The sequence below is a fragment of the Bufo gargarizans genome, chromosome 9 (genome assembly GCF_014858855.1).
Source record: "Bufo gargarizans isolate SCDJY-AF-19 chromosome 9, ASM1485885v1, whole genome shotgun sequence".
NCBI classification, from domain to species: Eukaryota; Metazoa; Chordata; class Amphibia; order Anura; family Bufonidae; genus Bufo; species Bufo gargarizans.
In genome coordinates, this window is record NC_058088.1 from 655,264 (window position 1) to 670,426 (window position 15,163).

Genomic DNA, 15,163 nt, shown 5'->3' on the forward strand with positions numbered 1-15,163 from the left:
CCACCACCCTCCTCCTCTGACTTTGTCTTCTTCTCAGCACCCTGATCCGGCTCCCAGGTCTTGCTCAACACACAGTCATCATCAGAGTCCTCACTCTCCCTGCTCCTTTTATCAGACTGTGAGATACAGTATCATCGTGGGCTTCTTGGCTCCCTCACTATTCCCTGCTCTGCATTTGCTCCAACTGCCACTGTCGCTGCCCCCAGCGCCAAAGCCGTTGCTATGGGTGCCACAAAAATCAAAACAGATACCTCATCCTTAGGGCAGCCCAAACTGTGACTGCTCTCACAAAAGAGGAATGCTGGGACCCTTGCCTCAATGGCAGGTTTCAGAATCAGAATTCACCTCCACGTCAAACTGCAGCGACTGAGAGGATGCGTGATTCATCCAGTCCACAATCTCATTCTTTTTCTCTTCAATGACAATGTTGCGCCTTTCCGAAGCATGGACAACTGTGGCCTACTTCTGATCAGATGTTGCTACTACCCATATTCTGCCCCTGGATTTTTCATTTGCAAACCTTCCATATTCATGACATTTTTTGGGCCTAAATGTACACTTTCACACAAACAATGGAAGGGTTTGCTAGTTTTCAGGAATTTAAAGACAGACAGGTGCAATGTGATGTCTTTTGCTTTCCACAAACAGACTGAAGACGCTACTACTGACAGTTGACTTTGCAAATAATGCAGTATCAGTGCCACTAACAGATTTGGACCTTATGTATTTTGTGCATTAAAATATGCAGATTCAGAGACATTGTCAACCAACTGTGCACAGTTTTCCCCCTTTCTTACTATTGGAGTAGAATTTCTCTAGCATTCGTGGGTTATATACTCACTATACGTTTTAATCTGTATACAGTGTTATTTTTTTTTCTTTGGTTTTATGACAGGTACCATAAGATGTCAACCATATATCCCCAAAAGAGGAGGGGACAGATCTGCAGCCCCGTTACTCCGCCCTGGATGGTTAAGTACACACATAATCCACTCAAACAGCTCACGCTAAAAATTCTCAGCGGTGCACAGTTAGACATCTCTTTATTAGATGGCTGACCTGTGCATTGCCACCTTCAACGTTAAGGGTTTTAATGCCCCGTCCAAACGTAGTCAAATTTTTTCTTATGCAAAAAAAAAGAAAAATGCTCAGTCCTGATGCTTCAGGAGACCCATTTTAAATTGAATAAATTCCCTGACCTTTCCCATTCCATGTTTCCACACTGGTATCATTGTAGATCAAACTCTGCTGCACCTAGAGGCGTGAGCATAGGGTTCCAGAGGGGTCTACCTTTCACATACATCTCCCATATTCAAGATGAAGAGGGCAGATATGCTATTAAAGGGAACAATAGCCAATCAAATTTATACCTTTGCTAACCTATATGCTCCAAATGTCAATCAGATACCATGGTTGGTCGAGACGCTCGCCCTTTTGGACTCATACAAGAAGGGTGTGGTAGTGCTTGGAGGTGATCTAAACATTGCAGTAAACCCATCTTTAGATTCATCATCCAAGAAATCTGCTTTATCTGCCAGAGCACTTAGACGCCTTAAGAATAAATTACAACAGGGAGCTATCTATGACGTATGGCGACTACGTAACCCCTCCAGGCAGGACTACACCTTCTTTTCCCACCCTCACAGCTCGTACCAAAGGCTCGATTATCTATTTATGTCAAAAGAACATCTACACCTGTGTACTAGTGCCTACATAGGTAATATGCTTTTATCTGCCCATGCACCAGTGTTTATTGCGATCCTAGCCCCATCACTAGAACCTAAAGCATTTAGATGGCGTTTAAATGAACAGCTGATATCCACTGAGGAGAATCTAAAGAACACCTAAAAGCTATTAGAGGAATTTCTCTCCTTCAACTCCCTACCTGAGACATCCCCCCAAATATTGTGGGACACCCATAAGGCCTACATGAGAGGCCAATTTATTAGTATGGGGTCAAGAATCAAAAAAGAAAGAAAAAAAAGAGTAGATGATCTTTTAGCCCAGATCCATCGATTGGAAAATCTACATAAGAAAACTTTAATGGATTCTCACTTGAAGCATTTTACTGAATTGAAAACTATTTTAAAAAACCTTCTCAATACAGCTTCAGCAAAATATTATCTCCATGCGCAGTACAAACACTATGCACATGGAGATAAAGCTTCTAAATTCATGATGAAACGTATTAAGCAGAGGAAATCCCATAATTATATACACAAGATTGGAGTCCCTAATGGGAAAGAAGTATCTACCACCCCAGAAATAGCCAAACAATTTCAAAAGTTTTATTACTCCCTATATAATATAAAAGAAGAGGGCAAGGAAGGTGATACTCCCCCTCCCCACCCCCAGAAGAATCAGTAACATCATTTCTTAATTCCCTTTCCTTACCAGCTTTATCAGACTCCCAGGCTCAAATCCTACAAGCCCCCTCCACAATGGATGAACTTACGACGGCAATTAAACAACTTCCTAACGGAAAGAGCCCTGGACCTGATGGCTACCCAGCTTTATACTACCGCACCTTTCACAACATATTAGGTCCACGTCTACTCTCCATATTTAATAGCTCCTTGTCTGGTGTCCCATTATCCACAGACATGACTAGGGCACATATCACATTGATCCCGAAAGAAGGGAAAGACAGCTCCCAATGCTCTAACTACCACCCAATTTCCCTGTTAAACTTGGATTTGAAACTGTTACTGTAGCTAAGATGTTAGCCACTCGTCTGTCCATCTTCCTTCCATCCCTAATTAAAGAAGATCAAGTAGGCTTTGTCCGTGGTAGGGAGGGCAGAGATAATACTGCCAAAGTATGAAATGCTATTTACTTTGCAAAAAGGTTTAAATGTTCTCTGGTCCTCCTTAGCACAGACACAGAAAAAGCCTATGACAGGGTTAGTTGGGATTATATGAGAGAAGTTCTTATAGCAATTAAGTTCCCTGTCCCATACATTAACGCTGTCTTTTCCCTATATACACATGCTTCAGCATCTATCATCATTAACGACACTCTATCCCCCCGCTTCAATATCCGTAATGGCACCGGACAGGGTTGCCCACTGTCACCGCTATTATTCGTCCTTGTAATGGAAACACTACTCCAGGCTATTAGAAATAAAAAAGAGGATTGAAGGCATTAGGATAGACCAACAAGAACATAAAATGGCTGCTTTTTCAGACGATCTGCTTATATTGAACACTAATCCAGCCAAAGCCCTACCATTGATATATAAGATATTAGAACAGTTCAGCTCCTACTCTAATTTCAAAATTAATATGAGCAAATCCCATATTCTAAGTATGAATCTCCCATCTCCAATTAGAAACTTATTAAAAGCAAATTCCCCCTTCAATTGGGATACACCGTATATTACATACCTAGGAGTTAAGATTGGTCCTGACCCATCCCCCCTTTTTCGACTGAACTTCACTCCTCTCCTTCAATCTAAAGAACCCAATGTTGTCATGGTTTGTCCGAAAAAATATTGTAACCTCTCTAGTTCTACCCAGACTGACATATCTACAACAAGTATTACCTATCCCAGTCCCAAAATCATACTACATTAAAATAAAACGGCAAATCAGTTTATTTATTTGGGCCGGGAGAAGTGCTCGGAATTATATGGGAGAGCTGTTCTGTTATCTAGAATAGTAGACTGGCTAGCAAATCCAAACCAGAAACCCTGGGTCTTCATGGAACAGAGCGAACTTGGATCGTTCCCTTCAGGCCTCTTGGTAGGTACAAAAAACTTTCCAGCCCAAGATAGACCTCTTAATCCAGTTGTGAAGTCGACAATTGGGGCCTGGAAATGGCTTCAATAATCTCTTCATGCTATACCATTACCCTCACCATTGATCCAAATAAAAGACATTCTAGCCCATACTCCGTCCAACTTGAGAGAATGTCTGCCGCATTCAGTTCGAAATTCAACACTGCCAATTTGCTCACTTTTTGATGAAGAAGGTACAGTAATGAAAAATGAGAATATCTTCCATGTCTTTCCTGAATGCACACACTTTCCTTACTTACTGTCTTTCTTGCGCACCTTTATCTCCAAGAATATTTCTATGAGTGACTTATTACGTCCTCTGACCTGGTTTGAAAGTATAGTAAATGACCACTCTAAACACACCAAACTAATCTCCCAAATTTATAAGAAATTAAGCACACCAGCATCAACGATTAAACCAGCAGATATAGGCCTCTGGGAGCGAGACCGAGGTACTAACCTCTCTCAGGCTGAGATTTCGAAACTCCTTCTACTACCACATAAAACATCTAGGTGTTTCCATACTCAAGAAAATGGATACAAAATATTAACTAGGTGGTATAGGACCCCGGACTTTACCTGCCTTTACAACCCAAACAATCTGGACACGTGATGGAGGTGCAAAACAGATAGAGGATCATTCTTTCATATATGGTGGCAATGCCCTCCAATTCAGGAATGGTGGAAGGACATATTTGCTATGGCTAACCAAAATATGCAGAGTAAATATTCCAGCTTCACCTCAATTAGCATTATTGGATATGTTCTCCTCTATATCTATAACACCACAAACTAAACTATTCCATATTATGTTAAGTGCGGCATGCCTCGTAATACCAACCCAATGGATAGGGAAGATGGACCAGATTTGCAGATTTGAAGAGATTGCGGCGTAGGATACACTTATATAGGGCTCATTGGAAAGCATGGTTCGTATACAGAAACATAAGCGTATCACACACCAGGCTTACACCTGTCCCTCCAGATTTGGGACTACCATCCACAAATAGGACCTAACAAAACCCTTATAGAAGATTCACTTGTATAAGAGTTTTTTACTACCTAATGTACTGTCCGTCTAATAGGAATGTTGTAAAACAATACCTGTCATACCGTTTGTTTCCAAATGTTACTCATATGTCTTCATTTGATACTATTTTGTAATTCATCATATCTTATCATATGTACTGACTCTTTATTTTACGCTCAATAAAAATATAAAAAATAAAAATAAAATAAATAAGAATTGCATCTTCAATACCCTCTGTCTCTTACTGGCATCCTAATTGGCCACAGAGAATGCCGGTTTCACCCTTTAGATGCAGTGATCTGACTTGATCACAGTATCTAAAGGCTTTAATGATCGGAATATTATTGAAACAGCGGAGACCCGACAGCCATGACATCCGCTGCACTGCATGAACGGTGCTGGTAGTGAAGGGGTTAAAAATATTGAGCTGTCCTGTCACAAAGGGTTAACTGTCTAGCTGTGTGAATGGTACTTTTGCTTTGTGCTGGTCCTCTAATAAACCTTAACTCTAAATTACTAGAAGGTCATGAACACTCATTTAAGCTACAGTCTTATCAGTAAGATAAGAATTGAGCTATAATCAATATAAGGTCAGATGTACGACATGGATTAAGGACTAGTATTTCACGTTATCACTCAGAGCTATAATCGTCTCCTACCCTGTAAATTGTAAGACATACTAATATGCTATTTTCCCACACTTAAACAAAACAAAAATATTAACTGTCTGGAGATGCCCTGACACAGATTTAGGACTAGTGGGTCACAATTTCACTGAGATTTTAAATGCTATCTAGCCTGGATGGAAAACACTGGAAACCTTTGGAATAAGTTACAAACTGGTTCGCTCATCTTCACTGCATATACATTATACAGAAAAAAACTGGGGAAAACTCAACTAGAGAAGGACCTGGATAACCTGGCTACAAGTAAGCTAAGTAGCAGTAGTCGTGGTCAGACAGTAGCTGCAAAAGCAAATACGATTTTAAAGTGTATAATAAAAAAAGATAAAAACCCCAATGTAATATTACCCCTCTATAAATTTCTTCTAAGATGTTTTATTCATTCCAAGGACTATATAAAAGATATAGGGAACATTCATTGCATGTGGAGGAAAGTCAATATAGGAAAGGATTCTTTACAGTAAGAGTATTCAAACTATAGAAAGCCCAACCTCAAGAGGTAGTAATGGCAGATACTATGTTAGCATTTACAAAAGAGCAAGAGGCTTATTTGATAGCAAATGTGATTGAGGGTAATAATCTAGCAATGACTGATGGTTAAATTGGAAAGACTTGTGTCTTTTTCAACTTCCCATTTTCTGAAATTTCTATCACCCAGAACATCTTTGATCTACATTCTGGAATTATATAATCTTACCTTATAGAGTGACTTAAGAACTTCTTTAGCATTAATTTGAAGAATGTTTCCGAGGATGGGCAAGGGTGTTGGCCCTGGTGGAAATCTTTTCCTTTTTCTGGCTTGTGTTATGCTTAGAAGGATGAAGACTATGCATGCTAGTAGTAACAAAGTAGTTGCTCCTATGAGTTCCATGTTGACAACGTTTGTGGAGAATTCAATCTCTCGCTAGGTGTGTCAGAACTATTTATTCTTAGGATCCAAAAAGAGGGTGGTAATTGACACACCTGCTACTAGGTTGTTCAACAGCCACCTAGATCTTCATTTCTTTGGCAGGAGAACTTGGTTATTTGTTTTGGATCCAATCCCACCAACTGAGAAACAAACAGAAGGACTGTGACTCATTGGCTTATAATTATAAATATTAAGACACGCTTAATTAACCTGAACATTTCTGAACATATGCAATTTGTAGACTGATAAGAAACATGGTAAAATGATGTTTATTACCTTTTGTTTATAGATGATAAATTATGCTGCATCCCTGTACTTTGTTATTTAAGATATAGAGTTAAAGAAATTTTTCAGGAGGACGATATTGGTGACCTATACCAAGAATAGGTCATCAATCTCAGAATGACAGCAGTCTTCCACCCTGCAACCACACAAATCAGGCAGTAAACAATGTACAGAGCCTGAACACCACAGCACTGTACACTGGGTAGTGGCCACTTCCAGGTACTGCAGCTCAGCTCCTGTTCACCTGAATAAGAGCTGAATAGCTGAATTGCAGTACCAGTCTACAAAGCTGTGGTGCTCAGGCTCTGTACACTGTTTACATTTAGAACTGTGGCTGGCTGTCGGACCCCCACAGATCTAATATTTAGGACCTATTCTATGGATAGTTCGATATCAATATATTAGCACCACAAAATACTAACTAGTCCAAAGGACAACTGGCTTAGTTCCAAATAGCAACCAATTAGATTCCACCTTTCATTTTCCACATGAGATCTGAATAATGGAAGGTGGAATCTGATTGGTTGCTAAGGGCAGCTAAGCCAATGTCTCTGTACACCAGTTTTGATAAATTAATCTTCCCATATGTCAACCACAGCAAAGCAAAACAATAATGTCCAAATGTATAGCAGGGGTTAAATGACGGCTGGTGAGTTAGGTTACTAAGCTAGAGCACCTTACTGAGCCATATTGCATTTCATAAAACAAATACTTATTTTGGCTAACATATGGCAGATTAAATTAAATTATATTGAGGTTGTTCAAAATCTTTAACTATTGATCTCTCTATTTTTTATAACGTACCTTTGATTGATTGACTATCGCGAATATTGGCATTTCGAGAATTTGCGAATATCTAGAATATAGTGCTATATCTTTGTAATCGCAAATACTCTAAATTTTTTTTAGATTAGAACCCATGATCCCTCACTGCTTCTTGCTTGGGGGCCAATGAGAAGGCTGCAATATCTTTGACTTTAGGAGTAGTGTTGATCGCAAATTTTCCTACCGCAAATTTTCTGATTACCTATTTTCGCAATCAAGAAAATAATGACTGGACATCGCAAATTCTCAAATTTGCAAATATATGACAAATATTTGCGAAATATTGCAAATTTGAATATTGCCCCTGCCGCTCATCATTGATTATAACAAATTAAAACCTGGTGCGGCTCAATCACACAGAATAGGGGCAAATCTTTACATTACACCTCTCTCTGTAGGTTCCTTTACTCTACCAATAACTGATGGAAATAATTAACCAAATAACTGAAGTGGGAACTTCACTTTGCTGATCATTGGCAAAGGCAAAGGACTTCTGCTGCAACGCATTGACTGCTTGTCTGTTATCTGCCTGTTGAGAGCAGGAAACAAAGGTATATGGTCCGACAACCCCTTTGATCCTTTGGTGCAAATGATGTGATGATAGCACAATGTTCAGCTGATCCTGGGCAATTTACCCCTTAAAGGGGTTTCCGGGATTACTATAATTTATAATAGATTAAATCATGTAGTTACTTAAACAAATCATTCTGGTCTCTTTTCAGTCTGCATGTAGAACTTTCTGTTGCTGTATCCAACCAAACCTGTGATGCACCTCTCCTTTGTTTGCCATAGCTCCACCACTGCCCCTAACGGCTAGTTAATAATCCTCCCACCCAGATAGTTACACTCCCTAATCACCGCCCCGGCCATGGACATAACATCATAGGAAATAAGAAAGAGCTGCATGGACATGGTCATGTGACCACTGCCCAGAATGGGACATAGGAACAGTAAAGGTAAAAGAAAAATAAATACATAACAAAATTTCAGCGACCAAAATACAAGTAGTAGAAGAAAAAGAACTAAATATCAAAAGAAACAGGGAGCTTTTCTGTAGGAGTCGGCTCCAACTTGAGACAGTCTCCTTAATGCCTCATTCACACGTCACACCAAATACATACAAGCACTTCAATGCTCGCACTTATAAGCACACAAACCTTGTAGAAATCTGCTCAGTACATACATACATACATGCAGACATATGCATATTTACTAATATAGAGGCATGCACACTGTACCCTCATGGACTGTGGGCAGCATAAGAAAGGTGGCCAGAAAAGTCAGAGGCAGCTGACCAGGATGCTATAAAATCACTAACACACATCATGCAGCAGAGCAAATATAATATCACTAATCTAATATCGTCACAACATAAATCTTCTCAATAAAACTAACATAAACTGGTAACACTATAAAGGGGGAATTGCAAGTTACTTACTATAGACTGCAGGGTGAACCATGATCCTTTTCTGTCCAGAGCCCGCAGTAGTTTTGCCTGTAGTTCTTAGTCCAATCTATGTGCTGAGAGTCAAAAATTCTTGGATAAGGGACAAATTCATACAAAAAAAAATGAAACATCAACTTAGATGATTCACAGCTGACTTTCACAGGACATGATCTTAAAGGCATTGTTCCCTAAAAGCTTCATACGAGCAGGGAAGATTGAATCTTCCTAATCTGTCCCTGTATTATAGTGCCATGCAATTGTCATTCACTGAATGGTGGATTAAAGGGGATTCTAGTAACCTGGCAGTGGTTCTGGAGGTTGCCTTGGTGGGCACTTACACGGCTCTGACTAGCCTGGTGTACAGAGCTGGCATGTACCCACATCTTCATTTGACATTTTAAATGGCTCCTGTTATATATGTGTAGACTAGTGTTGAGCGAGCATGCTCGACCAAACTGCTGTTCGGCTCGGGCATCGCTATGCTCGGCACATGGCGGTACTCGGCCGAGTACAGCATGTGCTCTAGCGCTATGCACGAGTCTCCTCCCTGCAGATTTCGCGGCTGCTATGCAGCCAGTAAACGTGCAGGTAAGTACTGCCATCACTGTAATGCCAGTAGCCATGTTGGCTCCTGGCATTACAGCGATTGGCTGGCCGGAATATGTCATTGGGTGCTATATAGCACCCGATGACGCATGTTCTGCTCGTTTGTAGTCAGGAAGAGCTGCGCTTAGGAAGGGACAGATAGTGTAGAGAGTGTGATCGCAAGATTCACAATCTATTTAGTTGAAAAACATTTCAAAGACCCAAAAGTCATTTTAAGGACTATTGTGTGTGGTGGCAGCAATATAATATAGCCATCAATTTATTTTTCCCATCATTTTCAATACTGTTTCTATAGAGCGTGTCTGCAGTGACTTGTGACATCTGTGCAATACCTTCTGTGTGTCAGGGCCAGACATAGGGAAAATATAAGTGAAAACTAGTATATATTTTTTCCCATCATTTTGAATACTTTTTCTATAGAGGGTGTCTGCAGTGACTTGTGACATCTGTGCAATACCTTCTGTGTGTCAGGGCCAAAGATAGGAAAAATATACGTGAAATCTATTTTCCTTTTTTCATACTTTATTTTACTTTTTCCATATACTGTGTTTGCTGTGAACTGTGACATCCCTGCCACATCTTGTGTGTCAAGCGTTTATATAACAGTTAATATGAAGAAGGCGAGCATTAAGGTACAGGGAAGTGGCAGTGATGCTGATGGTTCACGCACAGACCGTGGCCCTGGGCGCATTGAAACTGTGCTTGCTGCCAAAGCACAAGAAAAAAAATCATCCACGATACCTAGCTTCATGTTCCAGTTTGCAGGGCATCGCAGTACAAAACTCTTGAAGTCAAACCAGTGCGACCAGGTGGTCGGTCGGATTGCAGCAGATAATGCTTCCAGTCAGTTAAGCACCACCCTGTCTTCTACCAAGTCCAGTCTCAGTAGCCAAGAGTCTGGCCAACAGAATCCTCACCCTGATCCTCCTTCCTCCCACCTGAAGGGTCTGGACAAACAAGTGATCCCGAGGACCTCATTTCATCGCCATTACTTGATTTGGCCCTCTCGTCAAGCACGCTTGAAGAGGAACATGAGATCTTGTGCCCTGATTCCCAGCCTCTTGAGCATCCACAGTCATAAAAACATGATGGTGGGGAACGGCAATTAGTGTTTAATGAGGTGGATGATGATGAGACACAGTTGCCAATGAATCAACCGCAATTACTGTCTCAAGAGATGGATGAAGAGGATAATACACAGTTGTCAATCACTGAGGTTGTGGTTAGGTCAACAAATCAAGAGGATGATCAGAGTGATAAAGTGGAAGAGGGGGTGGTGGACGAAGAGGTCACTAACCCAACATGGGAAGTTGGAAAGCCGAGCGAGGACAGCAGTACAGAGGGGGAGGGATCTGAAGCACCGCAACACGCTGGAAGAGGCAGTGGGGTGGCAAAAGGTAGAAGGCAGGCCACACCACACAGGCCCGCAACTGTTCCATGGAGCACCCCCCTGCGTAAATCTCCCTTGCCAAGAGGTAGGTGTTCCGCGGTATGGTGCTTTTTTGAGGAAAGTGCGGACGACAAAAGAATAGCAGTTTGCAACCTGTGCCACACCATAATGAGGCGGGGCGTGAACACTAGCAACCTCAGCACCACCAGCATGATCCGACACAGGGCATCCAAGCACCGTAATAAGTGGGATGAACGCCTGGGTCCACAATCTGTGTCTGCGGGTCACACTATTGCCTCCTCTTCCCCTTTGGTAAATGCTGGCCAATCGACCTGTCGAAGGCGCAGGCGAGGATGCCTCCCGCCCTGCACCTGGACCTTCACAAGCACCATCAGCGACCATATCCACTTCCCTGTCACAGCACAGCATCCAAATGTCATTACCCCAGGCATTTGAACGCAAGCGCAAATACCCAGCCACCCACCCACAGGCCATAGCACTAAATGCGCACCTTTCAAAATTACTGGCCCTAGAAATGTTGCCATTTAGGATTGTGGACACTGAGGCCTTCCGCAGCCTGATGTCAGCGGCTGCCCCACGGTACTCTTTCCCGAGCTGCCACTATTTTTCAAGGTGTGCCATGCCCGCCTTACACCAACATGTGTCCCGAAATGTCACACGTGCCCTGACCAATGCATTTACTGGGAAGGTCCACTTAACCACAGACAGATGGACAAGTGCATTTGGCCAGGGACGCTACATTTCCCTGACGGCACACTGGGTGAACATTGTGGAGGCCGGGTGCGAGTCGTTCCCTGGGATAGCACAGGTGCTACCAATGCCGAGCATTGTGGGCCTTAATTCTATCGGGGTTTCTATCAGCACCTACGTTAGTGGCTCCAACCCCCACTTCTCCTCCTCCACATCCTCCTCCACTTCCACCTCCGAATTATCCGCATGCAGCACCAGTCAGCCATCAGCTGGTAGCTGGAAGCAGTGTAGCACTGCAGTGGGGAAGCGCCAACAGGCCGTGCTGAAGCTGATATGCTTAGGGGACAATTAGCACACCGCTGCAGAGCTGTTGCAGGGGATAAGAGACCAGACTGAGCTGTGGCTCTCGCCACTCAACCTACAACCAGGCATGGTTGTGTTTTATAATGACTGTAACTTGGTGGCAGCTTTGGAGTTTGGGAAGCTCACACACATCCCATGCCTAGCCCACGTCCACACATGGCTGACTTCATGTTAGGCTGCCCTTCCCACGACCCGCACGTTATACGCATTTTAGAGAACATGGATTACTGGTTGTTCACCCTTCTCAACCCCCGTTACAAAGAGAACTTCTCATCTCTCATTCCTCTGGTGGAGAGGACAAGCAAAACGGTGCTATACCAGAAGGCTCTTGTTGAAAAATTGCTCCAAAGTTTATAGGGCAGACATCCAAATGGATCGTCACTGTCACAGGGACGTGCTATCGCCTAGAAGTTATCTAGAGTCAACAAAGCGGCAGCAGGCCCTCACCTACAAGTCCAGTCTCAGTAGCCAAGAGTCTGATCAACACAATCCTTACCATGACGGCACAGTGGGTGAACATTGTGGACGCCGGGAGAAAGTTGGCTGCTGGCACCAGACTGGCCCTCCAATAGATCCTCGTTAACGGAAAGTGTACTCATTCCAATAACAGGGCCTCTTAAGAGTGCTGTATTGTTATTTATCATCACTACCTCCCGGAGTCGGAAGTGGGTAATTTCTGCGCGCCTGCTGCCTTCCTTGGATGCTTGTGCTTTAATAACTTGTCCCACCCTCTCTGGTAGTAAAAAGAAAAGGGGTAGGGCAACAACAGCCAATCAGATTTCAGCCATTAACCTCCCTTGGATGTGGTAGCCCGTTTTCAAGCTCCCTCTCCGGCATCGAACCCTGATTCCCCGTTACCCATGATCACCATGGTAGGCGCAGAAAATAGCATCAAAAGTTGATAGGGCAGACATCCGAATGGATCGTTGGTGTCACGAGGACGCACGATCGCCTAGAAGTTATCTAGAGTTAACAAAGCGTGGAGCAGGCCCTAACCTACAAGTCCAGTCTCAGTAGCCAAGAGTCTGGTCAACACAATCCTCACCATGATGGCACACTGGGTGAATTTTGTGGAGGCCGGGTGCAAGTCGGCTGCTGGCACCAGACTTGCCCTCCAATAGATCCTCATTAACGGAAAGTGTACTCATTCTAATAACAGGGCCTCTTAAGAGTGCTGTATTTTTATTTATTGTCACTACTTCCCCAAGTCGGGAGTGGGTAATTACCACGAGCCTGCTGCCTTCATTGGATGCTTGTGCTTTAATAACTTGGGTGGTTAAAAATTTGGGGAAAAAAGGGGCAAGGCAACAACAGCCAATCAGATTTCAGCCATTGACCTTCCTTTGGATGTGATAGCCCTTTCTCAGGCTCCCTCTCCAGAATCGAACCCTGATTCCCCGTTACCCGTGATCACCATAGTAGGCGCAGAAAAGAACATCGAAAGTTCATAGCCAGACATCCGAATGGATCGTCGCTGTGACGGGGACATGCAATCGCTCAGAGGTTATCTAGAGTCACCAATAGCAGGCCCTCGCCCCTAATGTTTTAGATGGTCAGATCAGCAGGTCCTTGCTCCAAATGTTTTTGAAGGTCACAAGCAGGCCATCAATCATAATTTTTCAAGGGTGTGTATGATGCCATCCTTTATGTGTAACAAAGGCACCTTTCACTTAGTGCATAGGCTTTATGAATGTAGGAGTCCCACTACCTGAACTATTGTACTACAATGTGAATGAGGCCCTCCATTATGTGATATACAGGTTGTATCGGAGTACCCCTTCCTTGTAATTTTTGACATCACTTGCACTTTATATACAAGTAAATATACAGGAAAGAATGTTTCTTAACCATCAAATTTTGGGGTGCTTTTTCTCCTATTACCCCTTGTAAAAATGAAAAATGTGGGGTAACACCAGCAATTTAGTATAAAAAATCACATTTTTCATTTTGACGTTCAACTTTTACAACATTGCACCAAACACCTGTGGGGAGAAGGAGAAAAGCACCACAAAATTTGTAGCCCAATTTCTCCCGAGTCAGAAAATACCTCATATGTGGATGTAGAGTAATCTGTGGGTGAACTACATGGCTCAGAAGAGAAGGAGCGCCATTGGGATTTTGGACAGAGAAATTTGCTGAAATGTTTATTTTTTTTAACTAAAGGAATAATAATAGTGACCATTAGAAAAAGGGGTAGCAGGACCTTGTTTCATTACATTTGGTTTTATATGTACCAGATTGCAATATGAATAGCAATGGGTAGTAAGTTCCCTGAACTCATAAGAGAGAGAAAGAGGAGAAGAGGGTCGTTTGGAACGAGTTAGAAAAGTTTGTCAGGGAGATTACAGTGAGCTGAATTTAGCCAGATATCCCATCTCTGTTTAAATTGTTGTGAGCACGGGCGTACATTCCCTCATACCAACAGTTGTTGATTTCTCTAATAATTCTACAAATAGAGGGGACCTCTTCTTTCTTCCAGCAAAATGTGATTTTTTGTCTAGTGGTAAAGATGATGTGTGCTGTAATTGTTCGAGAATGATAAGGGAAATCGCCTAGTCCAATTGATAAGAGAGCCAATAGTGGAGAAGGATTTAATGTGAGTGACACAGAGTTGGGATATGAGGTCAAAGACCTGCTCCCAAAGAGCCACTATTATGGGACACGTCCACCAAATATATTTATAAGTACCAATGTGTTTATGGCACCTCCAGCACTCAGGAGGTATGTCTGGGAGGAATCTATTTAAGTAGGCTGGCGTGAAGTACCAGTCGTAAAATATCTTCCTGGCATTTTCAAAATGCCCTATGTTTTTCGATAATTTAGAGGTGATGGTGTAGGATTCCATCCACTGGTCATCCTAGATAATAGTTTGGAGTTCTGATTGCCATTTATTTTTTAGGTAGTTGAGGGAGTCGTTGGATGTGTCTTTCAACAATTGATAACCTTTGGTGATACCTTTGTTGTTTAAATTATTAGATTGTATCCAATCTTTCAATCTGTTGTTGTCAGAATTTGGATTGGAGATTTGTGTGATTGTAGTAAGTGTCTGACAAGTGTCTTTGGAGGGTATATTGCATTTCTCTTTCAGTTGGGAGAAAGAACTGAATACATTGCTATCCCATAGTTGTTCGACCC

General features: G+C 42.3%; 1 protein-coding gene across 1 annotated transcript in view; it reads right to left on the minus strand.

Moving 5' to 3' along the window:
- LOC122919501 (cytochrome P450 2G1-like) overlaps positions 1 to 9,019 on the minus strand; it is an 85,546-nt gene extending 76,527 nt beyond the window's left edge. Inside the window, exons 1-2 of the mRNA XM_044268565.1 lie at positions 8,950 to 9,019; positions 6,189 to 6,541 (exon numbers count right to left, since the gene is read on the minus strand). Of these exons, the coding sequence (XP_044124500.1) occupies positions 6,189 to 6,362 (174 nt within the window). The 5' untranslated portion in view covers positions 6,363 to 6,541; positions 8,950 to 9,019. The remainder of the gene's footprint in view (positions 1 to 6,188; positions 6,542 to 8,949) is intronic.
- Positions 9,020 to 15,163: the final 6,144 nt, after the last annotated feature.